General features: G+C 39.6%; 4 protein-coding genes across 5 annotated transcripts in view; 2 read left to right on the top strand and 2 right to left on the bottom strand.

The window, feature by feature from the left end:
- The window catches only part of LOC134217922 (uncharacterized), a 200,068-nt gene that overhangs the window by 80,026 nt on the left and 94,281 nt on the right, over positions 1–25,761 (bottom strand). The gene's annotated exons all lie outside the window — the stretch shown is intronic.
- On the bottom strand, positions 211–21,865 carry LOC134217927 (uncharacterized). The gene is made up of 5 exons (XM_062696774.1): positions 21,837–21,865; positions 848–1,255; positions 622–782; positions 436–562; positions 211–374 (listed from the first exon to the last, which is right to left on the bottom strand). The coding sequence occupies exons 2-5, from the start codon at positions 1,141–1,143 to the stop codon at positions 239–241; spliced, it is 720 nt and encodes a 239-aa protein (XP_062552758.1). The 5' UTR covers positions 1,144–1,255; positions 21,837–21,865; the 3' UTR covers positions 211–238.
- Positions 12,220–13,360, top strand: LOC134217926 (uncharacterized). Its single transcript, XM_062696773.1, has 5 exons — positions 12,220–12,359; positions 12,419–12,847; positions 12,908–13,040; positions 13,104–13,224; positions 13,280–13,360. Exons 1-5 carry the CDS (start codon positions 12,314–12,316, stop codon positions 13,286–13,288), a joined length of 738 nt encoding a protein of 245 aa, XP_062552757.1. The 5' UTR covers positions 12,220–12,313; the 3' UTR covers positions 13,289–13,360.
- On the top strand, positions 21,972–23,056 carry LOC134217924 (uncharacterized). Its single transcript, XM_062696772.1, has 4 exons — positions 21,972–22,131; positions 22,200–22,607; positions 22,669–22,916; positions 22,976–23,056. Exons 1-4 carry the CDS (start codon positions 22,086–22,088, stop codon positions 23,021–23,023), a joined length of 750 nt encoding a protein of 249 aa, XP_062552756.1. The 5' UTR covers positions 21,972–22,085; the 3' UTR covers positions 23,024–23,056.

The following is a 25,761-nucleotide window of genomic DNA, read 5'->3' as shown; positions in this document are numbered from 1 at the left end:
TGTCGTAGATTGAAAACGTTTAGCATCTTTAGAAGAGTGCTGTAGCAGCAAAAACAAGGGAAATGGTCTCTTTTCATGTACTTCACATCCATGTCCAATTGAGCTTAGCTTGTACTGTTTACATCATTCGTCGATATAGGTAATCGAGTGCCGAATGCTATGCGAGGAATGTTTCTCTTTCGATCTTGAATGAACTCCATTCGACAGGGGTTGAAAACAAACTTAGGTTTATTTGAAATCAATTTCCATCATCGACGACGGGGGCGCAGGATGTTATCCGGATGAAGTGATCGTAGAAGAGCTGGGCGGCTGCCGAAAATACAGAGCAGTCTTTCAGTTTCACCAAAAGGCAATCCTTGGCGCGCTCGATCATTCTGAAAAATACTTTTATGTAGCTATCTATGAATACGATTATGAGTCACCAAAACTGTTTACCTGCAGTCTTCCTCCGAAAGCGATTTCCGATTGCTGTACTGCTTATCGATGATGTTCTGAGCGGCACATTCAAAAACGTACTGCCCTAATTCGGTTGTACATTTTTCGTGCTTCACGCGATCGTATTCTACAATGATAAATGATCGTTGACCTATTTGATTGAAAGTGCATCCCCAATGATCTCACTAATCTGTGCCCCGTTATCATCGCAGATGTGCTCCAAAACACCCGTGATCCAGTTTCGCATTGCCACGAATATCTCGTAATTATCGTCTTGAACGCAAGCCTTGACATTTTTCATGAACGGACCGAAGCAGCTACTTGCTTTTCGTAGATTTGGACAGTGTCTACAAGAAGGCAGAAGAAGCGTTTATACCAACAAACTAATACGGCTTTGTCAACAGATATGTACTTCTCCAGAATGGCCTTCTGGTTGTCGACGTTTAACCGCATCGAATCCATGTTGAACGCGATCACATCCAGCTTGGTGCGAAGACATCGTCTAACCCCGATCCACGAGCTGGTGATGGTCGATCCATTGATTCCTCGTGCTTCACACTCGGCCAGTGTATATTTCCACAGCGTCAGGTACGAGAACTCCAGCGGATCCAGGTGGGGCTCATCTTTTGCTATCTCACCTGTTTTGGCGGTAATACCAATTGCCATCGCCAACAGCATCAACAGCGAGCGTAGGAATTTAGCTTCCATAGTCACAGAACGTCTGAACCAGATTGCGACGGTTTCGTGGGCCTTCCGTGATATGTCGATTTCAGTGATCTACTTTTTTGACCATTTTCGAAATATTTTTGCGTCTTATCGCCTAGCAATTGATACTGAAGGTTAGGGTTGGGGTCATGTTTACCTCACTACGAAATTTGGCGCTAGAAGATTCGCACCCGTGGGTAGACGTAGAGACGGATTTAGGAGACAACATTATTTTGTGAGCTGATTTTTTTTTAGAACTCGTCGCACTGAAGGCTCAGAGCCGGACAAAATATTATGCTGTTCTCAAGGCTTTACGAAGTTTAGCACAGAAGACCGTTTAAGTCATTATACGCATTCGACATCAGATCCTCAATTTTCGGAATTGTCAATGGAAATTCGCCGTGATAGAATTTAAACTGGATTTTCTTGGGAAATTAATTTTAATTTCCAAATGAAATTTCAGGAAAATATCTTCAATATTCCCAAAAGAAATTTCATCTGAATTTTCAAGTAAAAATGTTTTGAAAATTCTTTTAATTTTCATCCAGAAATGTTTCCGAACTAAAGGAATAATCATAGAAATTCTTCCGAATTTCTTCAGAAAATTAGTTCTTCTGAGTTTTCTGGAAAAATCTTTTCTTGGGAAGTTCTTCCGAATTTCATTGGAAAATTCTTCTAAATTCACTCAGATTTTTTTCCTATATAGCTTCGGGGAGCTCTTTCCTTGGGAATTTCTTTCTACCTTGGAAAATATTTCCAATTCTTGTTGACGTTGGAAAATTCTTCCAAATTTCCTCGGGAAATTCTTCTGAATTTTCTTGGGAAATTCTTATGAATTTCGTTGGGAAATTCTTCCGAATTAGGTTGGGAAATTCTTCCAAATTTCGTCGGGAAATTCTTCCAAATTTCCTCGGGAAATTCTTCCCAATTTCCTCGGGAAATTCTGCCAAATTTCCTAGGGAAATTATTCTAAATTTCCTCGGGAAATTCTTCCAAATTTCCTCGGGAAATTCTTCCAAATTTCCTCGGGAAATTCTTCCAAATTTCCTCGGGAAATTCTTCCAAATTTCCTCGAGAAACTCTTCTGAATTTCCTTGGGAAACTCTTCCGAATTTCCTTGGGAAACTCTTCCGAATTTCCTTAGGAAACTCTTCCGAATTTCATTGGGAAACTCTTCCGAATTTCCTTGGGAAACTCTTCCAAATTTCCTTGGGAAATTTTTCCGAATTTCCTTTGGAAATTCTTCCGAATTTCCTTGGGAAATTCTTCCAAATTTCCTTGGGAAATTCTTACGAATTTCCTTGGTAAATTCTTCCGAATTTCCTTGGTAAATTCTTCCGAATTTCCTTGGTAAATTCTTCCGAATTTCCTTGGGAAATTCTTCCGAATTTCCTTGGGAAATTCTTCCAAATTTCCTCGGGAAATTCTTCCAAATTTCCTCGGGAAATTCTTCCAAATTTCCTCGGGAAATTCTTCCAAATTTCCTCGGGAAATTCTTCCAAATTTCCTCGGGAAATTCTTCCAAATTTCCTCGGGAAATTCTTCCAAATTTCCTCGGGAAATTCTTCCAAATTTCCTTGGGAAATTCTTCCAAATTTCCTCGGGAAATTCTTCCAAATTTGCTCGGTAAATTCTTCGAAATTTCCTCGGGAAATTCTTCGAAATTTCCTCGGGCAATTGTTCCAAATTTCCTCGAGAAATTATTCCAAATTTCCTCGGGAGATTTTTCCGAAGCTTCTCGGGAAATTTTTCCGAAGCTCCTCGGGAAATCCTTATAAACTTTCTCGAAAAAATCTTCAGGGTTTCCTTGAAAAATTCTTCCGCATTTTCTCGAAAAATTACGCTTAATTCTGCTCAATTGCCTCGAATTTTCTTCTTCCAAATTTTCTCGGAAAATACTACCGAATTTTCTCGAAAATTCTTCCTAATCCCTTTGGGAACATTTTTCAGAGCAATTACCTCGGAAACATTTGTGTTTATTCTACATCACGTATGAGGTGAGGCGTTTCGTGAAACAGTGACAATTGTCGATACCATTCATTTAAATTACACAGCCGTCTCACGTCGAATTTGACTATTCTCATACGAGACGCAGAATAAGGACAATTCTGTTCTGAGGAATTTTCCGAGGAAATTCGAGGCCGGAATTTACAGAGGAAACCCCAAAGAATTTTTCGAGGAAATTCAAAGAAATGAGGAAAAAATTAGAGGAATTTTCCGAGGAAAGTAAAAAAGAATCGATAAAATATGGATGTATTTCTCGAGAAAATTCAGAAATACCAGAGGAAATTTGGGTAAATTTCCCGAAAAAAATTGAGGAATTTCCCTTGGACGTTTGAAGGGCTTTCTCAAGGAAACTCGGAGGATTTCCCTAAGAAATTCGGAAGAATATTCTGGGAAAGTTTGGATGAATGTCCCGAGAAATTCCAGGATTTTTTCCGCAGAAAGTTTGGAAGGATTTATAGAGGAAATTTGGAAGAGTTTCTTCCGGAGGATTTTCCTAGAGAAACTTATTTCGGATTTAATAGACAAATTGATGGTAATGAATTTCATCCGAGATACCTCGGAAAACTACTCCAAATTTCATCAGAAAATTCCTCTGAATTTCCTCGGGAAATTTGTCCGAATTTCTTCGGGAAATTCGTTTGCAATTCTTTTGAAAATCATCTAGAAAATGTTGAGAAATAATTTCAAACTTTCTCGGGAAAAACTTCCAAATTTTCTGGAGAAACTACGAGTTTCCTCAAGAAAATCTTCCAACTTTCATCACAAAATTCTCAGTAAATACCTCCGAACTTCCTCGAGCAATTCTTCCGAACTTCAAACAAACAATCCTTCGAATTTCCTCAGTAAATTGGTCTAAATTTCCTCGGGAAACGCCTCCAAATTTCCTCGGGATATTCATCAGAATTTCCTCCACATTTCTTCGGGTAATTCCTTCGAGTGTTCTCGGGAAGTTCTTTCGAATTTCTTTGAGATATCCATCCAAATTTTCCCAAGAAGTTCCTTTGAATTTCTTTCAAAAATTCCTCAAAATTACCTTGAGAATTTCTTTGATAATCGAATGATTTACGTCTACGTATTCTTTGCTTTCTTGAACTGCAAATTAACCTTTCAGAATGCGCGCCAACTTTTATAACACGACCACGCGCGCATTGTATTTTTTTGTCTTTAGGATTCAGAAAGCTATTCACCCTTATTCTTGTTTACGGACGAACGATACATTCGAACGAATGCGATTCGTTGGAACCGTTTCTCCATTTGATTTTGCTGGCGTAAACGGGAATGCGCTTCAACTTTTGTTCAAAAGCACGTTCGTACGTAAACAAGAATATGGGTGATTGTCTTCTACAAAGTTTTTCAGGTGGTCAAAACCATCGTAACGGAGGCTAATTTAGTTCGGAATTCGACTGATAGGTTGCGCTAGTGTACATAGAATATCAGTTAAGATAATATCTCGAAATCTGTGAAACATAGAAAATTGCCGTCTTCTACAAAGCTGATGGTCAAAACCATCGTAATGGAAGGCAGATTCGTTTAGAATTCAACCGCTCTGTGGTGCTAGTGTAATAGTAATACAAATTCACTTGGATATATCTAAATCTGTAAGGTTTTGGAAATTACCAGCTTCTGCAAAATTGTTCAGGCAGTAAGGACTACTGTGATAAAGGCAAGTTTGAAAATCAACATGGAGGCAAATTTGGTTTGGAATTCAACTGCTTGACGGCGCTAGTATATGAAGTATCATCATCATCATCATCATCAACAACAACATCAATATCAGTTAGTATAGATATCTCCAAACCCATAAGATTTAGAATCTTGCAGTCTTCTGTACAATTGTTTGGCTGTAAGGAACTACACTTCAGAGTAGATAGTTGTTAGAATTTAGGTTGTGTTTGGTAATCCCATATTTGATTTTAAATTTCCATCATCTTGATTTCATTAAATCTGCATCACTCTGATAGTTTTCTTATTTTATGAAGTTGTTCGAATTATCAAAACAATCATCCTGGAAGCTATTCTGGAATTTATCCGTTTAGGGTTGTATCTCTGGGGTTGAGTGTGTTTAAGTATGTAAGATATAGAAAGTTGCAGTTTTTATGCAGTTCTTCCAGTAAAAATGATCGAATAGAAGATTAATAATACTTTAATGTTTACTCGACGAGTTCAAATCAAAGATCATTTGATGAGTTCATTCCTGAAGCATGAAAACAGATCCTCACATTCCAAATCTTACGATTGTCAATCGACTGTAACGATGTAATGCTGGCAGAATCGATAGGATAGTTTTAAGGATCGACCAATGCGACCGATGACCGGCAAATACTGGCCTACGTAAATACTGTGTATGTAAGACAATTTCAAGGTATGGATCACCCTATAAGAGGAGTCTTCCCAACCGGAAGAAATCAGTTCAGTTTTCGTCTGAAGATCAATTGATAATCTAATCATTATATGTGAACCAGTCGGATATCACATCATGGGAAATATATATTAACATTTAAAACAATAAAATGTTTTGGAATTTCGCTCCTCAGAAAAAAATTGAAGGAAACGGAATATATATTGCGAGACATCTAATCTTATAAGTTCAGCAATTTTATAGAAGCCGGTATCTTCCTAAATCCCACTGATTGCATCTTCATTAGGCCAAACGGTCATTAGCCCGAATGAGAAGTAAGAAGTGATAAGTGCGAAAGACGACGTGTGCTTTTTCTTCTTCTTTCTCCCTTGCTTCGTCACCCTTCTTCCATTTTTTCTTCTTTCTTCTTCCTTCATTCTTTTCAATTTACCATCTTCCTTCTCACTGTTCACTCTTTCCTTATTCCATCTTCCTTCTTCTTTATTCCTTCTTTTTTCTTCCTTCTTCCTGATTCCATCTTTCTTCTTATTTCTTCTTTCTTCTATCTTCATTCTTCGTACTTTTTTCTTCCATCTTCCTTTTTTTGTTTTGTCTTACTTAATCATTCTTCCATTTTCCTTCTTCATTCTTTCTTCTTTTCCTTCGTCAATTTTTCTTTCTTGTTCCATCTTTCTTCCTTCTTCATTCTTCATTCTTCCCTCTACCTTCTTCTTTTTTTCTTTTTCTTCTTTTTTCTTCCTTCTCACACTTCATCCTTTTTTCTACTTCCTTTTTCTTCCTTCTTCCTTCTTCTTTCTTCATCATTCTTTCTTTTTTCTTATTTTTTCCTTCTTAAGTCTTTCTTCTTTAATATTTGTTCTTCTTCCTCCTTCCTCATAATTCATTCTTTCTTCTTTTTTCTTTCTTCCTTCTTCTTCCATCTTTCTTATTCCTTTTTACTGGTTCCTTCTTCCTACTGTCTTCATCATTCTTTCATTTTCCTTCTTCCTCTTCCTTCCTTTTTACTACTCGTTTCACCCCTCTCATTAATCACTTCTCACTTTTCACTTCTTACTTTGTTACCGTTTAGGTAGTTTCACCTTAAGAGAAAGGCCTAAGCAGCAAGAGAGTGGAGCGAGAACTCAATCAAGCAGAATAGCAACTCAATGTCATACTACTGCTCGGTATGAATGCATTCAATACAATGAGATATTTCGAAACAATAAATTAATGATTCTTATTTGATTCTAATTGATGATCCATAATTAATAGGATGCTCCGATAAGCATAATTGTTGACTAGGAACAGTGGCGTAGCCACGGGGGTGGTTTTGGGCATAAACCCCCCCCCAGAGACAACATTTTTAGAAGAATTTTTTTTCTCGAAATAAAAAAACTGTTCAGAAAACCCCCCCAGGAAAATTTTCTGGCTACGCCACTGACTAGGAATAATCTAAATATATGATATCGCCAATTTATTAATAAATGTATTTCCTAAAAACATGTTCTGTAAACGGCTAAATCAAATATATACCTACAATTCACATACACTTTACAAAAAACTCTCACAATGAATGAAGGAGCTGAAGGGAAATATTGATACGATATGGAAAGAGTGGAAAATGAAAAGGGATATTTTCTATTGAAAATAGGAAAAGGGGGGTCCGAACATAGTCCTTTTGAAGAGCTTCGTTCTTTTCCACGTTGACCAGCAAAGTCACTAGACGTACAGTGCAAGTTTCTTGAGAAGAGTTAAAAGTTAAATATAGTGGAAAAGAAAGAAAGTAGAAGAAGAGTTTTGTAACAAGGAATCAGGACCCATTGGTTTTACTCGCCAAAGCTCCGGAATAGCTCGCTTCGGGCGGAAAAGTCGATATTTGAGGCACGGCGATCCCAGGGCACGTGTAGAGCACGAGACCCGACGAACAACCTGGACTGACTGCGATTTACCCGCTTGCCACCCCCTTCGGGCGCAGTGTCTGCAATCACCATAGGCGTTCAGACGATAGTGCCACCTTCCCATCGGCAGCGCTCTCCAGTAGCACGCTGCTTGTAGTCTCCGGCGTCGCCCACTCACTTTGATGTACCGTGTGGGAACCGCAACCCAATCAACACTGACTGGTAACCCATCAATCAAGCCGAAGCACCCTCGCAAGCTCGACCCCATCTCGGATGAGCGAACGTCATCGTATCTTTCCCCATCGCAGCCCTTCGCCGGCCGGCCTAACCATACACAAACACACACACAGACTATTGTAAGTACCAGAGCAAAGAATAAATACTGTGAATAGTGAGTATAGTGTCTTCTGCATTCCCGATCGGTATCCGAGCCGACCCTAAAACAGTGTTCAGAGGGCCACAGCTGGTAGCGGAGCTCAGAGGGAGTCCCAGCGAGTAATAACTTTTCATTCGGCCTAATGACCGTACAGCCTAGTGACCATTCGGCATAACGGCCTTCGGTCTAATAACCCAGCATCGATTGTAAGATATTAAACCTAATAGTAATTCCTCATATACTAGCGCCGTCAAGCAGTTGAATTCCAAAATAAGCCTGCTTCCATATTAGCTTCTACCACTTGAGCGATTTTGATAAAGTTGACAACTTCGTAAATTCCACAGATTGCTACATATCTAACTTAGCAAGTAATATACACTAGCACTGCCAAGCGGTTGAATTTCCAATCAAACTGTCTCTATATTGGCTTTTACCACAAAACAGATAGGCATGATAGAACAAACTGCAATTTTCAAAGTAGGCTCTTTGCGTATCAACAATCGACGAACGGCACTCCCATATATCCAAGGTGAAAGAAAGAGACATCGAAGCATGCGATGCTGCTCTGTCTTATGCACGTTGTTCAGTAAAGTTTGACTTCCACCGCTAGGTTCGCTAGCGTTTCAAAATCATGGAAGGACCACATTCCATGGCGAAGATGCCTATATGTTATGTGCTTTTACCACAATATCTTTGTTGAAGACGAGAGCTTTCCAAATGCTAACAATTCGAGATATTTATTTGAACAAGTCATTTCTCACCAAGGCCAAGCGGTTGAATTCCTAATTAAACCTGTTTCCATATTGACGTTTACAACCTGAACAACTAACAAGTAATTTCTCATATAGGGGAGACTGGGTAGACTTGATCCCCTTTCTGATTTCCGATGTATCACAGCCAAAAATAAATAAACATACGCGATTTCCACACAGACCTCTAAGAAATATAGTATTTAACTTTACTGATGTATGACAGTCCTTAAATTATTGTTGTTATTGATACCCAATCGATTTTTTGGAGTGCTGTCAAAAATAGACTTTTAAAATATTCGGGGGAAATTGATCCCTCTCCAAGTATTTGCTTTGATAAAATTAGAAAGGTGCCCTCAGATTTTTCAAAACATTTTTCCTTCAAAATACGTGGAATTTTCGAATTGCTGTGCGTATTCATGAACGATTTTTGTTATTAAATTCGACATCACATGCAATTTTAAAATTTGGGGAGACTTGATCCCCCTTCTATGATATCTACGCAATAAATAATTCTTCCTGCCATCCTTCCATCAAATCTGTCAAATCTACAAATAATGAGAAGCCTGAGAACAGATTTATATTTTTTTGAATTTGTTCGCCAAGATTTTGTATGGACGACTAAGGGAGGATCAAGTGTCTCAATTTTGAGGTAATAACTTCAAATCCAAATATCCTAAAACTTTGATGGAGTGTTGACATTTAAATTAGTACAGATCATTAAGCATATTTATGGCTTTGTGCTGTGAAAAAACGAAAGCATTTGGTCATTCTTATGAAAAGTTGTTCAAATTTCGCGTAGCCAATAAAAAAATCTTTGGGAAGGTCAAAACATACAAACCGCCATGCAGAATAAATCAGGTTGTCAATTCAAAAAATAACTCACCACATAAAGGTCATTTGTCTAGAGGATCTATACAAAAAAAATATGCTAGAACAAAACTACTTTAGTTCTCGATAAAACAGGGGGTGATCAAGTCTCCCCGGGGATCAAGTCTACCCACCTTCCCCTACTGGCGCCGCCAAGTGGTTAAAATTCCAAAATAATTCTGCTTCAATTTTGACTTATATCACCCGAACAACTTTTTTTTTGAAGATGACAGTTCTCTAAATTCTACAGATTGCGATTTATTTAGCTTGAAAAGTATTCCACTACACTAGCGCCGCCAAGCCTGCGGCGGCCAAGTTAACCTGCTTCTATATAGACTTTCACCAACCTTTGTAGACTAACAATTTTCTAAATATAACAGATTGCGATATAACTCACGTAACAAGCCATTCATCACTTACTAGCGCCGCCAAGATGATGAATTCCAAACTAGTTCTGCTTCCATATTGGAGATTGCCACTGGAACAACTTTGTAGAAAACGACACCTTCCTAAATCTCACAGATAGCAAGATATCTCACCTTACAAGTAATTCTCATACACTAGCGCCGCCAAGCGGTTTCATTCCAATCTAATTCTGCTTCCATATTGAATATTACCCCCCGAACACCGTTGTAGAAGATGATAACATTCTAAATCCAATAGATTCCGAGATATCTTACCTAAACATAATTCCTTATACAGTAGCGCCGCCAAGCGGTTGAATTCCAAAATAAGCCTACCTGCATCACAATGGTTTTTACTTCCCGAACAACTTTGTAGAAGACGACAACATTCTAAATCCCACAGTTTGCGAGATATACCACCTAACAAGTAATTCATCACACAGTAGCGCCACCAAGGGGGTGAATTCCAAACTAAACTTACCTCAGTCATGATGGTTCTGACTACTTGAACGACATTGTATAAGACACCAGTTTTATAAATCTTACATATTTAGAGGTATTTGGCCAAACATGGTGGAAATAGCTTTCAACTATCACTCCCGAGCAGGAGAAATTGGCTCAATAATACCTAATTCTGTTATTGATACTATACTCTGTTATGAACTAGCCCTGCATAAGAGGTAAAATACCAAAGGAATAATATCAAAAACTAATATGTACAATACTTAAGCCGTAACATACTATTATTAAATTATTAAATTGAATTTCAATACCAAATGCATAACCAATTATTATTCGTTTGGTATTGAAATACCCAAGCCTCAAGTATTCTGCATATAATTTTTTGATATTTTACCTCTTATGCAAGGCTAAATCATACCAATTTCTGTTATCGAGGTCGTCGCTCTTGCTCGGGATCCGAATCATCGGATGCTTCAGAAAATTGTTTCGTGGTCACCCAATTATGGCCAAAAATTACCGCAGATCATTTTGTGGGCTGCAGGGTAAGAAATTTGAGGAATACACGTTGGTTTCATGTCGATATTTGACTTAGGTGAAAAAATGGCAACAGAAAATTCACATGTGTTTTTATTTGTATTTGTAATTATTTATTTCAATTGACATGATGATGTCTTATTGAAAATGTATATCTATGGAACTTTACATTAAAATGAATAAGCAGTAATTGACTAATTAATGAATTGAGTGTATTACTTCTACGGATAAGAAGTATTAGAATATAAAACAATAAAAAACAAACAAGCCTCACGTGTGTTATACAAAAAACAACAAGGGCTCGGATGTTAAAAAAAATGCAATGCTGTAGTGTCTAATAAGCGACATCCGTTTCTCATAGACATGTTGGCATTGTTTTTGTATCATTCGTGAAGGTCAGGTAATTACTGAAATCTTTAACCTGATTTGCTATCAGAAATTAAAGTCAGGTGTTCAATGGGATTAGTTTGAAGCAGATTGATCCATTTGACACATTAGTTTACCTCCGTTCTGGATACCTCGATCACCTTAAAAACGCAAAGCCATATTCAGCAGAATGTCCTGCTTGGGAAATACCACATCTACACCACTTCGAAGTGTATTTCATCATGTTGTCAAATGCCATACGATCTTCATAAAGATTTCTTGGTGTTCCTTCGGCACATGCCACAACGTGATCATCGCAGTAGGCCAAGCGTAAATTATGGTCTTTTTTGCCATTTTTTTTAACGCTATTCTTTGCCATTCTTCAATGGGAATCAACGTCATCGTCGCGCGGGCTTGAATGAATTCCGCTTCGCGACGTCCACAGACACGCCTAAGAAGAGAGCCCCCCATTTTTATGAACGATGCGAGCATAATCACGTATATTTTGGGTATGAATCACAAACTGTACCGGAATCGGAGCACATTTGCAACAGGTGCCTTTTTCATTGAGTAGATCGCTTGGCAACAGTCGATGGCCGCCTACTATATGGGATATTGCTTTGCAGTCCGCTTTCAAGTGTCTCCTTGCGATTGCGAACTCATTTTTTAGTGATTCATGATTCATCATGAGTGTGCGATTTTCACATATAGGAGTTTTAGAAACCACTTCGAATGGGTTTTATTATTACATCATACATATCTGTTTTTTATTGTTGTACGCTGATCCATAATCACCTTTGCTCAGTTGCCAGCTGAATGGCACAGACAGATCGGTGATGCTATCTGATCAACCGAAAATTTATTTTTAGAGTGAACATACCTTCTATGACGGACCTACTTTGTTTGTTTATTCAGGGAGAATGAACCCTTGGCTTGGAGATCGTGTTAAATTAAATCCGACTGAAAAGAGATTCACATGATCATGAGGCGATTCGTTTTCAGGATCACGTGCAGATTTCTAATCGAGATAATGGAAATATGAAAATGCACCGTGTACAAAGATTCGATGATCATCAAACGTGCAGTTCGATAGTAAATACTATAGCAAGCGATCAGTTTTCAATGAGAAGTGCTACACATTAGAGCTAAGTTATCAATCATAAGTTAAGATGCGATTTTACTTGGCACCACTCGTTTTTGCCGCGTTGTCAATCGGTAAGTGTCATCTGTTGAAGGCTAGAATCAATCACGTGTTTTTAACGTCTACTTTTAAGGCATCTATGATTGCAAACCCACTTCGGAGGAATCCAACGAATTAAACGCCTCCGAAGAACGGAATGCCATAGAGCAACTGAAGGAGCACTTCGAGGATGCGTGCATCCGGAATAGCAGATCGACGGTAACCTACGCCGAAGTTATGGAGGCTGTCTCCGAAACGACCGCCTGTTTTGGCGCCAACGTAGATTACGGAGAGTTCCTTGCTGACTGGCGAAGGCTGAACTCTGACACACGGGGGGTGTTCTTTGCCAAATATTGTCCATTGATTAAAAATACCACGTCAGTATGTCTGGAACCGGTGGAAGAGCTCAGCAAATTGTGCATGGATCCGGGAGCTCAACGCGTCGAGGCTCCAGATTTTCCACTGTACCTGTTGCCCAAGGTGGTGGACTTGGTTTGTCAGGGAAATGGTGCTATTCTGTTCGGTAAGTAGCCATTCAAGATAAATTCTAAAATGTACTTAACAATATTAATTATGAATGCAGCCAACAGTGACAGTGACGAGCGACCAACGAGTTGTTTCGAAAACTACTTCAGCTACATACAGCGGTGCATGAAGAACTTCGTCAGTGAAACCGGTGCAAAAAGTCGTCAGGACTATGGCGAGTTGGAGTGCAGGTAAACTAATTGAGGGTTAATCTCAAATCGCGCTTACGTTACAAAGATACGATTTTGTTTCAGAGTTTTGCAAAAGTCACGGGAATGTGTGCAGAAAAAGCTGTCCGATTGCGGCAACGCAGGGTTGATTCAAGTGTTTGACGTGCCGTACCAAACAATTGTACAGGAAACCAAGTGCCGACACGTACGTTAATATGAAAGATATTAAACTTGATTTACTAAACTAATTTTCTTTTCAGTTCATATGAATATTCTCTAGAAGTAATGTATTTCAAGTCTGTATTTAATTCTATTGAATAAATTTGTGATGTTCTGAATAATTTGTAATCATGTAATATCACTAACATAATTTACTATATCAATGTCGGATGCGACCAATTCTATCGAAACTAGTTAAAAACAATTGTTAGCAAATCAGCGTTTATCGGTTTTGTTCCCGTAAATGTTCATCCGAATTCGCCATGAAGTATCTCAGTAACTGTGACATTTCGTTGGTGAGACATAGTAAATAATTTGCTGAACGCATGTCTTGCGGACTTCTCGGGACGGCCAGCTGTTATTCAGCACTTCAATTTCTCAGTGGTGTAGCTGCGATCTGTAATGTCGTGGCTGGTCTGCCGTAATCTGAAAAAGTGACGTATACGCCATTTTCCGAAAACGGTGTTAACAAATAGTACTCAGCTCTTTAACGGAAAAATAGAAATACATGTAGGTTGCTATCGTTGCTATATGGCATATACGTCACTTTTTCAGATTACGGCAATGATAGCATAACGGCCAGACGAAAGAGCGATGGACGGTCCGAATAGGGAGTTGGTTACGATGCAGATTCAATTGAGAAGCAAGGGACAACTCGCCAAGGAGAATACGTTCGTAAAGCAGATAGAAGTGCGTAAAAAGCTAGCCGCTATGAAGAAAGCGCGGAAGGAGGAACAGTTGAGGCAAGCACGGATTTAGGAACTGGAGCTTCAAGTTCAGCGCGAGATCCAGAAGCAGAAGATGCTAGATGCTTGACTTGCTGCGGAACATGATTTTTTCAAGAAGCGCGAGGTGTTTTGGCGGCAGTTCGAGAGAAGGGTCAACTGTGATGTTTACGGCCACTATATGAAATTTCTCCTTTGCAATTGTTGACGTTGAACACTATCCTTTTATACTGGAGTGTGACAGTTTTGAGAACAGGATTCAAGGTGGCCACTGAAATTCAATTTTCGAATTCCCGGTTTTTTCCCGCTTTTCCCGGTAAATTTTGTCAAATTTTCCCGGTTTTTATTCAATTTGAAAAAAATCAGGGCTAGTGTTTTAAATATAGCTAGGTATTTTATTTTTTTTATCAAACCGGAGGACAGTTTTATATCGAAGCAACTGATAATTCGTAACGAATCTTTCAAATAGATACATTAAATTACCTACCAACAACTTGTTATGCGAAATGCTCTATGAACAGGAACACTGAAATTATGCGCTACGTGGCCATGTAGTTAGTGTCAGCCGGCATTTAAACAACATAGTAATAACCACATTATCAATCGCTCCTAACTTTTCAAAATTGTTTTGGGTTCGGATCCCATCGCAACTCTACATTTTTGTTTAAATACAATTCCAAACAACTTTTGAACATGTGTTTAAATATATATTTATCACCATATTAATTTGCAATAGAAAATTACAAAAAAAAATAGTAGAAGTACCTGATGTAAATGCAAGCTTGAAGAATAAATTGAAGTTTAATACATTCACTCAAAAGAATGAATAATTCGATATTCGATTCTATGCTTGCCCCATAAAACAATATTTATGATAAATGTCACTCGAAATTGATTAAAAAATGATCTAGTGCAACACAAACTGGATTTGGAAAAAAAATATCTACCTAATATTTGTAGCTACTTCTTACACACCATATACTAAAATCAAATAATTCAGTTCTTAGAACCGGTGCCAGCAAAAGTGGTACATAAACCATTTTTGTCGATTTTATGTTTTTTACACCAACGGCTTCTGTTAGCAAAGATCTGGTAAGGGAATGAAGAAAAAGTGATTTTTGACAACTAAATCTGGAGATATGCACTTTTTAATTTCTGGTATATATCACAATGGCAATTTCGTTGCCAGGAAAAGTGGTACATGTACAGTTCTACTCACTAAAATCAGCTTATTGGAAAGAAAATTTAACAACAAAGATGTTTCCGCAACAGATTTTAACTCTATTTTAAATTTCTAAATGGTTTACTGTCGTTTAAAATAATTTTTTAAATGAACATGTACCACTTTTACTGACAACGATTTTCGGTTTCTGTTGCATTTTGTTCCCATTAATAGTGGTACATGTGCATTTTGTTCCAACAAACTTGAAATTTGTCATGAAACTTTGCATATTTCTCATTACTACTTTTAGGCACACCAGTCATAACACGTTGGTACCGTTGAATTGCAGAAAATTGCAAATTCGAATTTTATTTTTGAGGTTTTTGGAAAAATGCGTCTCCTGTAAAATTTACTCAATGTAACATGTACCACTTTCGTTGGCACCGGTTCATTTGACTGAGTAATAAACATCAAAGATTAAATCTTTTCCTTTTACTTAATTAAAAACTTTGAATAATTTTGAATGTAGCTTAACGAAAATATTTTTTCCCGGTGTATGTCCTGAATTCCCGGTTTTTCCCGCTTTTTTTCCCGGTGACTTCAATTTCCCGTCTTTTTCCCGCTTTTCCCGTTTTTCCCGTTTCGGTGGCCACCCTGGGATTGAGACTAACTAATTGCTCAACTCGATTCATCAAAACAGATGCTGATGTCTACAGTTACGCCTGGCTCAATCACTGCTAACGCGTTTTTTTCATCGCTTTAACAATTTAGAATATAATGTTAAATTAATAATACATTTTAAATAGTGAATCAAAAATTCACATAAAAAACATTTACTATTTTAACACCAAGTAAATCGGTTAAAATATAGTCGAGAAAAATCGTTTTTGTTCTATTTTCTTCCAACTAAAATTACACTTTTGTGTTTGTTTATGAACTAGACTTCACTACCACAATTGATGATCATGAAGATTTGAAACCATTAACCGTATATAAGGTTTTCTAAGGTGTTAACAATTTTAAAATCATTCTTTGTCGAGCTACCTTGCGCCTGTGCCGGTTTTTTCCCTCGTGTATTAGGTTTTTTACCGTGTGAAGTGACCAAGATCTTCAGCTAGACTAAGAAGCGGGACTTTTTAGCGACGCTATTAAGTACCCGTGAGAAGTTTTTCGTGGTTTTCTTAAAAAAAAAATCACGTGCGCGAAGTATATCAGCGTCATTTCGCTCGTCAGTTCATCGAGCCAAGCTTCATCGCTCCCTGCTGTCCCTACCTATCGTGCGAGCAGAAAGCAGCAGACACCGATCATAACCGCCATCGCAGCCCAGACGGAGCGTTCGCTGCAAGTGGTTGGTGCGAAGACCAATACATACGTCTCTTGTGGTTGGTCCCGTTCGTGCCACGTGCTTTCATCTGGTGCGTACTGTGGTGCTGTGCAGCTGTCGTCAATAGAAGTTGAGTATTATAATTTTTCCCTCGTTGTTTCCCCCTTTTCCAATCCTAGTCGATAACTTTATGATAGTTTTATTTTAGTTAGTTAGTAGGTAGTAGTTAGATTCTCTCAATTACCCTCCCTGTAGTGTTTTTCAGTATTATTAGTATTAGTTTTCTCTCTACTTGTGATAAGGTTCGTTAAAAATTTTGTGTGCCTCGCTGCAGCGGAATAGTTTCCGCAATGCACGAAGGCGAAGACGGCGGGGTCGTATATCGTATACCCAGTCCGATGATAATTTATTGCGTTCTGGTGTTCCGAGCAATATGGATATCAGCAACACTGGTACGACCCCCCGCCAGAAGGCCTACCCTCCCGACTTTAACGGGCCATACGTTGTTTTCTTTCGACCCAAAGGAAAACGATTGAATATTAATCAGATCAGTAAGGATCTGGAAAAGCGCTTCTCGTCGGTAACCACCATCGACATGGTCGGTTCCAACAAGTTGAGGGTCACTGTTGGTGATCGTAAGCAGGCTAACGAGATTGTTTCCTGTCAGCTGTTTACGCTTGAATATAAAGTGTATTTGCCGAGTCAGGCAATCGAGATCGCGGGCGTGGTCACCGAAGGGAGTATGACCACCGAAGATATACTTCATGGCGTCGGCCAGTTCAAAAACCGTTCGCTTCCTCCTGTCCCGATACTGGATTGCAGGCAAATGCATTCGGTGTCGCAGGAGGAGAGAAAAAAGGTCTACTTGGCTTCTGACTCCTTTTGCGTTACCTTTTCCGGGTCTGCGTTGCCTGATTTTGTGGTGATTGGCAAACTTCGATTGCCTGTTCGGCTGTATGTGCCGAGGGTGATGAACTGCGTTAATTGCAAGCAGCTGGGCCATACCGCTCAGTACTGCTGCAATAAACCTCGCTGTGCATCGTGCGGGGAGAAACATGAGGACGGTGCATGCAAGACTGCGCCGAAATGCGTTTATTGCAACGAAGGCCCTCCGCATGCTCTCACCGCTTGCCCTACGTACATACAGCGACGAGAATACCAGAAGCGGTCTCTACAGCAGCGTTCTCGACGAAGCTACGCCGAGATGCTGAAAAAGGCCGCTTCGCCTGTTGAAGCAGATAACATTTACTCGTCTCTGTCAATTGATGATCAAGCTTCTGACTCTGAAGTTGGCGAAGGTGTCCTTTGTTTTCAAAGGGACATCGAGGAAACGAGGAAAACAGAGCCAGAGACCCTCGAAAAAACCTCGAAAACTCCCACGCAGTGTTCCCCAAGCCAACATGGCAAAATCGAAGGTAAGTGGAATTATGCCCAGACGTTCAGCTCCTAGAGTCTTTCTCCAGGAAGAACAGGACTTTCCGCCCCTTCCGGGGACATCTAAAATCCCTGATGTTCCTACTTTTTCAATTTCTCCGTCAGCTGCTGGGCATCGAGATCAATCCCAGGATGCTCCAATGTTCACGTTTGCTGGCATCGTGGATTTCATCCTTAACTTCTTCAACGCTTCTGACCATGTGACAAACATGGTTAAATCAGTTCTCCCTTCTTTGACACCCCTTTTGAAGCAGCTGGCTTCCAAAATGCCCCTACTTGAAACATTCGTATCCTTCGATGGCTAACAAGGTCAACGAGGTTAATACGATTTCGGTTCTACAGTGGAACTGTCGAAGCATCTTTCACAAATTAGATATTTTTAAATTTTTAGTTAACAAATTACAATGCGATGTTTTTGCTTTGTGCGAAACATGGCTAACACCCGATGTGAACCTCCATTTTCCAGAATTTAACATCATTCGCCGAGATCGTGCAGATAGACATGGAGGGGTACTGTTAGGGATCAGAAAACAGCACTCCTTCTATAGAGTCGATCTTGCACCGATGTCAGGCACCGAAGCAGTCGCATGTCAGGTGACTATCCGAGGAAAAAGACCTCAGTATCGCCTCGATATATCTTCCGCCGGGAACTGCGATATCTCGCAGGCATCTTCCACACATCTGCTCGGTAATGCCCGAGCCACGTTTGCTCTTAGGATATTTCAACTCGCATGGAACAGGCTGGGGAACTGTACGACGACAACCGTTCATCTCTGATATACGACCTCTGCGACGACTTCAACATGACAATTCTTAATACTGGAGAAGTTACACGAGTGGCACCTTCAACGAAAGATAGCCGATTAGATCTTTCAATATGTTCGAGCTCACTATCCCTTGACTGCACGTGGAGGGTTGTCCAGGATCCCCATGGTAGTGATCATTTGCCAATCGAAATATCAATCTCCAATGGAACATACCAGCCTCCTCCGGTCGACATCGCGTATGACCTCACGAAGCACATTGACTGGGGCAAATATGCTGAGGCAATTGTTGTCGGTGAACAGTCGGTAGACATACTTCCACCGCGGGAAGAGTACCAGTTTTTGTCCGAATTGATTCTTAACAGCGCTCTCCAGGCACAACGCCGGCCGGTGCCAGGAGTTTCGGTCCGTAGGAAGCCATCCAGTCCGTGGTGGGATGGCGAGTGTACACAGCTCTATCGCGAGAAATCCATAGCGTTTAAGGATTTTCGAAAACATGGTTCGGTCGTACTACATAAGCGTTATATTGCGCTTGAGGACCAGTTCAAGAAGCTGGTCAAGGCGAAGAAAAGCGGTTATTGGAGACTCTTCGTCCAGGGTCTGTCGCGTGAGACCTCAATGAAGACACTTTGGTCCGTCGGTATAAGAATGCATAACGCGTCGTCGGTTAACGAGGATCGTGAAAGTTCACCACGGTGGATATTCGATTTCGCTAAGAAAGTCTGCCCAGATTCCGTTCCTGTGAAGCGAATGCTTCGGGTCACTTCAGCTGACAGCACTAGTGACATGGATCGGCCCTTTTCGATGGTTGAATTCTCACTCGCTCTTCTTTCATGTAACAATTCTGCTCCAGGGATGGATAGAATCAGGTTTAATTTGCTAAAAAACCTCCCAGACGTCGCGAAGAGGCGTTTATTGAACCTATTCAATCAATTCTTGGAAATGAATATTGTTCCAGATGATTGGAGGGAGGTGCGAGTCATAGCCAGTCAAAAGCCTGGCAAACCCGCGTCCGATTGTAATTCGTATCGTCCTATCGCGATGCTATCATGTCTTCGGAAGCTGTTGGAGAAGATTCTTCTTCATCGGCTCGACGAATGGGTTGAGTCTAATGGTTTGTTGTCAGATACACAATTCGGTTTCCGGAGAGGCAAAGGAACGAACGACTGTCTTGCGTTGCTTACTTCAGAAATTCAACTCACCTTCTCTCATAAAGAGCAAATGGGCTCAGTGTTTTTGGACATTAAGGGGGCTTTTGATTCAGTTTGCGTCGATGTCTTATCCGACAAACTCCACGAGTGTGGACTTTCACCAATTTTGAACAACTATTTGTACAATTTGTTGTCAGAGAAGCGTATGAGTTTTTCTCATGGTGACTCGGCAACTTCACGAATTAGCTACATGGGTCTCCCTCAGGGCTCATGTTTAAGCCCCCTTCTTTACAATTTTTACGTCAGAGACATTGATGAATGTCTCATGCAGAATTGCTCGTTAAGACAGCTTGCAGATGATTGTGTTGTATCCGTTTCGGGGCCAACAGCGGTTGATCTGCAAGGACCATTACAAGATACTTTGGACAATTTGTCTACTTGGGCTTTAAAGCTGGGTATCGAATTCTCTCCGGAGAAAACTGAGATGGTTGTCTTTTCAAAAAAACATAAGCCGGCAAAGTTCCCGCTTCAACTCATGGGTAAGACAATCACTCACAGTATGTCTTCTAAATACCTCGGGGTCTGGTTCGATTCCAAATGCACTTTCGGGAAGCACATTGTGTATCTGACACAAAAATGCCAAAAGAGAATTAACTTCATGCGTACAATAACCGGTACATGGTGGGGAGCCCACCCGGAAGATTTACTTAGGTTGTATCGAACAACCATACTTTCGGTCTTGGAGTATGGTAGTTTTTGTTTTCAGTCCGCGGCGAAGACGCACATGCTAAAAATTGAACGGATTCAGTACCGCTGTCTCCGCATCGCGTTAGGTTGTATGAACTCGACTCATACGATGAGTCTAGAAGTACTTGCGGGAGTACTTCCTCTTACCGATCGTTTCGCGGAATTATCACTCCGCTTTCTCATTCGTTGTGAGGTACTAAACCCATTGGTCATTGAGAATTTTGAGAAGCTGCTTGAACGTAACCATCAAACTCGTTTTACGAATGTGTACTACCGGTACATGACATTGAAGGTAGCCCTCTCTTCGGCTAACACCAATCGTGATAACTTCTCCGATTCCCTCAGTTCCGCTGTAGTTTTTGATACAACCATGAAACAGGAGATTCATAAAATATCTGATTCCCATTGCTTGATAACGATACCTAGAATATTTGCAAACAAGTTCGGGCATGTAAGCGTAGAAAGAAGATTTTTGACAGATGGATCAAAATTTCAGGAATCCACTGGTTTCGGTCTGTACAACAATTTACATAGTGCCTCCTACAAATTGCAGAAGCCATGTTCAGTATACATTGCTGAACTATCAGCTATATACTATGCACTGGAGTATATTGCAACACTTCCTGCTGAGCACTTCTTCATCTTCACCGACAGTCTAAGTTCTCTGGAGGCTGTTCGGTCGATGAAGCCGGTTAAGCACTCAGCGTATCTCTTAAGAGGGATACGAAAAGCATTGAGTGCTTTATCGAAACGCTCCTATACCATCACCATGGCATAAGTCCCTCCTCATTGCTCGATTCCGGGCAATGAGAAAGCGGACTCCCGGAGACCATGGTTCAAAGGGTTGAATGTGGGACGTGATTTTATTCGAACCATGTGTAGACTAATGTTTCTCTTCCATTACAGATCAATGCAAAAACCACCATCAAATCAAAGCAACAACATCGCAATCAATAATTTTAAAACCCTACCCCCTCCTATTCCTATTGTATATTTGTGATCTCTAACCTCGAGTCAGTTGCGTGTATGTCGGCTACCCAAACTAACTCTAGTTGTAAGAATCACAAGAATTGTAAAATAAATTGTACAAAAAAAAACATATCTCCGGCTCCGTAACGCCAAATGGCAAATGAGCCTTCTAAATAAACGCAAGATTAAAAAAAAAAAAAAACATTTTAAAAAGTCACAATTAAGATTAAGAACGCCATATGTTAATTAAGAGTACGGATCTGTTCTCTACGTCGTAATCATTCAGAGGTCACTTATTGACCTGTCCGCCGAGTAAACGAACCTATTTAGCTGGCCACACAGACTATAAACAAACTTCAATCCACTTTATCAAGAAGTAATCCGAATGCGAAACTGACTGAAGCGCCACTTTTTCAATGGTCTAGCTTCTCAAAGACATACAAGTACGTACAGTTGGTACAAATAATAAACTGTCTTCGCTTATCAGTAACCGGCCTAAACACATAACTGTCTTCGATCGTAAACATCATGGCACCCCGAACGCAAAACCGATCGTTTCAGTTTTGAAAACATGTCCATGAGGTTGGTACTGATTACGCTGGCTGTTCTCGTTTGCGGTGCGTTACGGAAACAAATGTATCATTTTTGCCGAAAACTAATTCATTTTTCACTCCCAAATATGCAGCAGCCGCAGTGGGTGGATCTCCGCTGCCCTTCGATAGTTCCTCGCAATCGCAGGAAAGCGGGGAGTTCATCGAATCCCTTGAGAGACAATGTTTACTGCGTACCGGTTCCGCCGATACGTTTGAACAGTTGGTGGTCGGATTTGCTTTCGTTCCGATTTGCATCGCCGGGCATCTCGATTTCGATGGACTCAACAGTGATCTCGGCGGACTGGACGAAACCAACCGAGTTCAGTTCTTCGATACGTACTGTCCTCAGGTGAACCAGTCCTTGCAGTGTATCAATCCGGTGTTGGGACAGCTGCGAAAATGTTTCGAGGGCGAAGAGTTGGGAGTTTTGGACATTCTCATTAACATGTTACCGGAGGCGGTGAATCTGATCTGCAAGGATCACGGAGAGATCTTCTTCAGTAATATTGATCATTGTTAGGTTTTAATGTTGGAGTAATATTTTATAATTCCTCGTTCTAGGACTCGAGGGACCAGAATATGAAAAATGCATGCAGAATTTCGAAGGCTATGCGGTGGAATGCTCTGGCAAAATCTCAAACGCCACCGAAGCCCTAGATCTGTCCAAGTTTGGTGAGGAGCATTGCCGTGAATTGAGCGATTTCCGCACTTGTATTGCAGATAAACTCGAAATCTGTAAGGCACCCGGCATAATTGACCTATTTGACCTGTTCTACAAACCGGTGGTGAAAAGCACTTCTTGTGTGAAGGTAAAAAAACATATTTGATTCAATTTAGCCGTATTATAATTATAATTTATAAATTACAGTATATCAACCTGGATGAAAGAAACGCTGTAGAGACTAATGAAATATAACTTATGAAAAAAATATATGCTTATCAAATCTAATGATGTAAAAATTCCTTATTGAGAAAATGGCCATTCATGTTTCCAAATATGTTTTCTGTACAAATGATGAAATACCGTTCTAGGGGGTGACAATAGGGTATTAAAACTATTTTCAATCATCTTAGAATGTAGTCTCCTAACTGTCGAATGTAACAATCATAACAGAATAGAAAACAATCATAACTGCCTTATCTAAATTGAAAATTGATTCACAAATTGTTATTCATTCGACCACAATACAATTTGAAAAAAAAAAACAATAATTCCGACAAAACCAAACGCAAATTTTCGCTAGAAAACATTAACAGAAAATTCCCCTTATTGCAGTTGCCTAGTGCTAAAAGAGGGCCCTCCTTAGCCGTGCGGTAAGACGCGCGGCTACAAAGCAAGACCATGCTGAGGGTGGCTGGGTTCGATTCCCGGTGCCGGTCTAGGCAATTTTCAGATTGGAAATAAAAGGGCATAAAAGTATCATCGTGTTAGCCTCATGATATACAAATGCAAAAATGGTAACTTGGCTTAGAAACCCCGAGTAATAACTGTGGTGCTTAAGCTGCGAGGCGGCTCTGTCCCAGTGTGGGGATGTAATACCAATAAGAAAAAGAAGAAGTGCTAAAAGTGTGTCTCGCATGTTTTTGTACAAACGAAACAATATGTTGAATTCGATCTATTTTTTCACTTTTAAAAATAGATCAGATCGTTCAATGTCCTCTAGTTGCGATCAAAATACTGTGGAATATATTAGTATAAAACAAGTCAAAACATTGTGCTTTTTGTGATCATATTTCAAAGTTCATTCAAAGTTTGCAAGAAAAATACCATTTGCCATAAGACTAAAAAAGCTCAAAATAATTTTCTTAAGAAAAATACTCCAACAGCGCCGAATGCATCATCTCATCTCATCACCGAATGCATCACTCCCAAACATGACGTACTTCACACTGCAATGAAGATCACTCTCCAAAGGTGCGAAAGTCTCATGAGTAAAATCTGATTTATTTCGTCTCCTTACTGGCCTTGATATCAAAGGCAATGTAACATGTCGACAACTTTTGAACAACTTCATTGATATCATTAGCAAGGAAAGGATGGTTTCAATAATTTAGCAATTTGGGTTCGCTAAATTAGCAGTTTGCCAATAACTCTTTTCAGAGGCTGAATATTAAAATATGTTTCAGACTTTCAGCGCAATGTTGTTCTACAACTAGTCTAGTAAGTCTAATAGTCGAAGAGACTGTGGAGACTTAACTCCCTTTTCTCATTTCCGATATACCACAGCAATAAAAAATTAAGCGGTTTTCGCATAGACTCTCTGAGAAGAATAAAATAACTTTACTCATGTGCGACCGATACGTAATGTTCGGTAGAGAACCCGGACGAGTCCGTAGTGGATGGCACGTACACTATGGCTTTGTGCAATTGAAGAGGACCTAAGGGCGCTAAACTTCAGGGCGACTGGAGGCGAGCCAACCCTTCATCAAATTTGATAAAACTACTAAAAATGTGACACCTGAAAACAAAATTGTATTTGTTGATATTTTTGGGCAAAATTATGCATGATTGACCTTCATTAGTGTTCCCATATTGAATTAACAACTTTACAACTAGAAGTTAGCCTTGCAAGGTCTACAGTTAGCCTTGTGAGCAAAGGCGTAGGATTGCCAATCCGGATTAATAGAGTACTGACCAAGTTCCAGTTCCAGAAAAAGAAAAAGATTAAGTGTGGGAAGTGAGAAATAAATTCTCGCTCAACTTTTCAAATGACCTTAGTCACATTTTTTATAAATTAATTTGAGTATGTATTGCAATCAACAGCTTTTATTTTGGTCTCTGGATTGCAATATTCAAATTTATTCAAGAAAAAATGTTTCTTAGGTACTTTTGAAAAGTTAAGCGAGAAGTGGGAAGTGATTAGTGATAGGTAAGATGTGTGATTTTTGCAGGGAGTAGCGGGAAGTTAGAAGTGAGTTGTGGGAAGCGAGATGTAAGTAGTTGGAAGTAAGAAGTGAGTGGAAATAAGTAAGATGGGATAAGTGAGAGGAGAGAGGTAAGAAGTAAGAAGAGGAATTCTCTGTGAAATCGAAGGTTGATTTATTTTTGTGTTTTTTTTATTTCTCTGTAATTTTGCATATACATTTTTTGCCTTTTTCGTACAACTAAGTTGTACCGAAAGTCTATCATTTCACTCCGAAAACGACCGGAGACCCATAATGTTGTATACCAATGACTCAGCTCAACGAACTGAGCGCATGTCTGTCTGTCCGTGTGTATTAGACCTCTTCATGTTTTCAAAAAGTATCAAAAATTCAACCGGTCAACCCAGCATCACAATTCTTATGCTAAAATAAGTCTCCTGTCAAATTTTCAGCTAATTCGGGTAAAATTTCGTGGTGGCTCAAGTGGATTTAGTGTTTTTGGGCTATTTTCAATTTTGGAAAAAATCTAACAAGAGTTATAAACGTCAAAAACTATCGCAACAACATCTATACTGAAGCTTTTGGTGTGTTTTACAAGTCTTGTGAACATTGCGATTTGTTCCGTTCACGTTTTGTCCATGTTTAAGTGATTTTTAAGCTTTTAAGTGCATTAAAATACTGTTTCCCCCAAAAGTTGTTCTACAAAATTCTTGACAAATGATTGTTAATTTATTATATTATTATTTCTCTTTTTTCCCTGGAAATTTGAGTAATATAATTGCACATGTG

Source organism: Armigeres subalbatus, chromosome 2 (genome assembly GCF_024139115.2).
Source record: "Armigeres subalbatus isolate Guangzhou_Male chromosome 2, GZ_Asu_2, whole genome shotgun sequence".
NCBI lineage: Eukaryota > Metazoa > Arthropoda > Insecta > Diptera > Culicidae > Armigeres > Armigeres subalbatus.
Note: the sequence above shows the minus strand (reverse complement) of the source record. Positions and strands in the feature narration are given on the sequence as shown.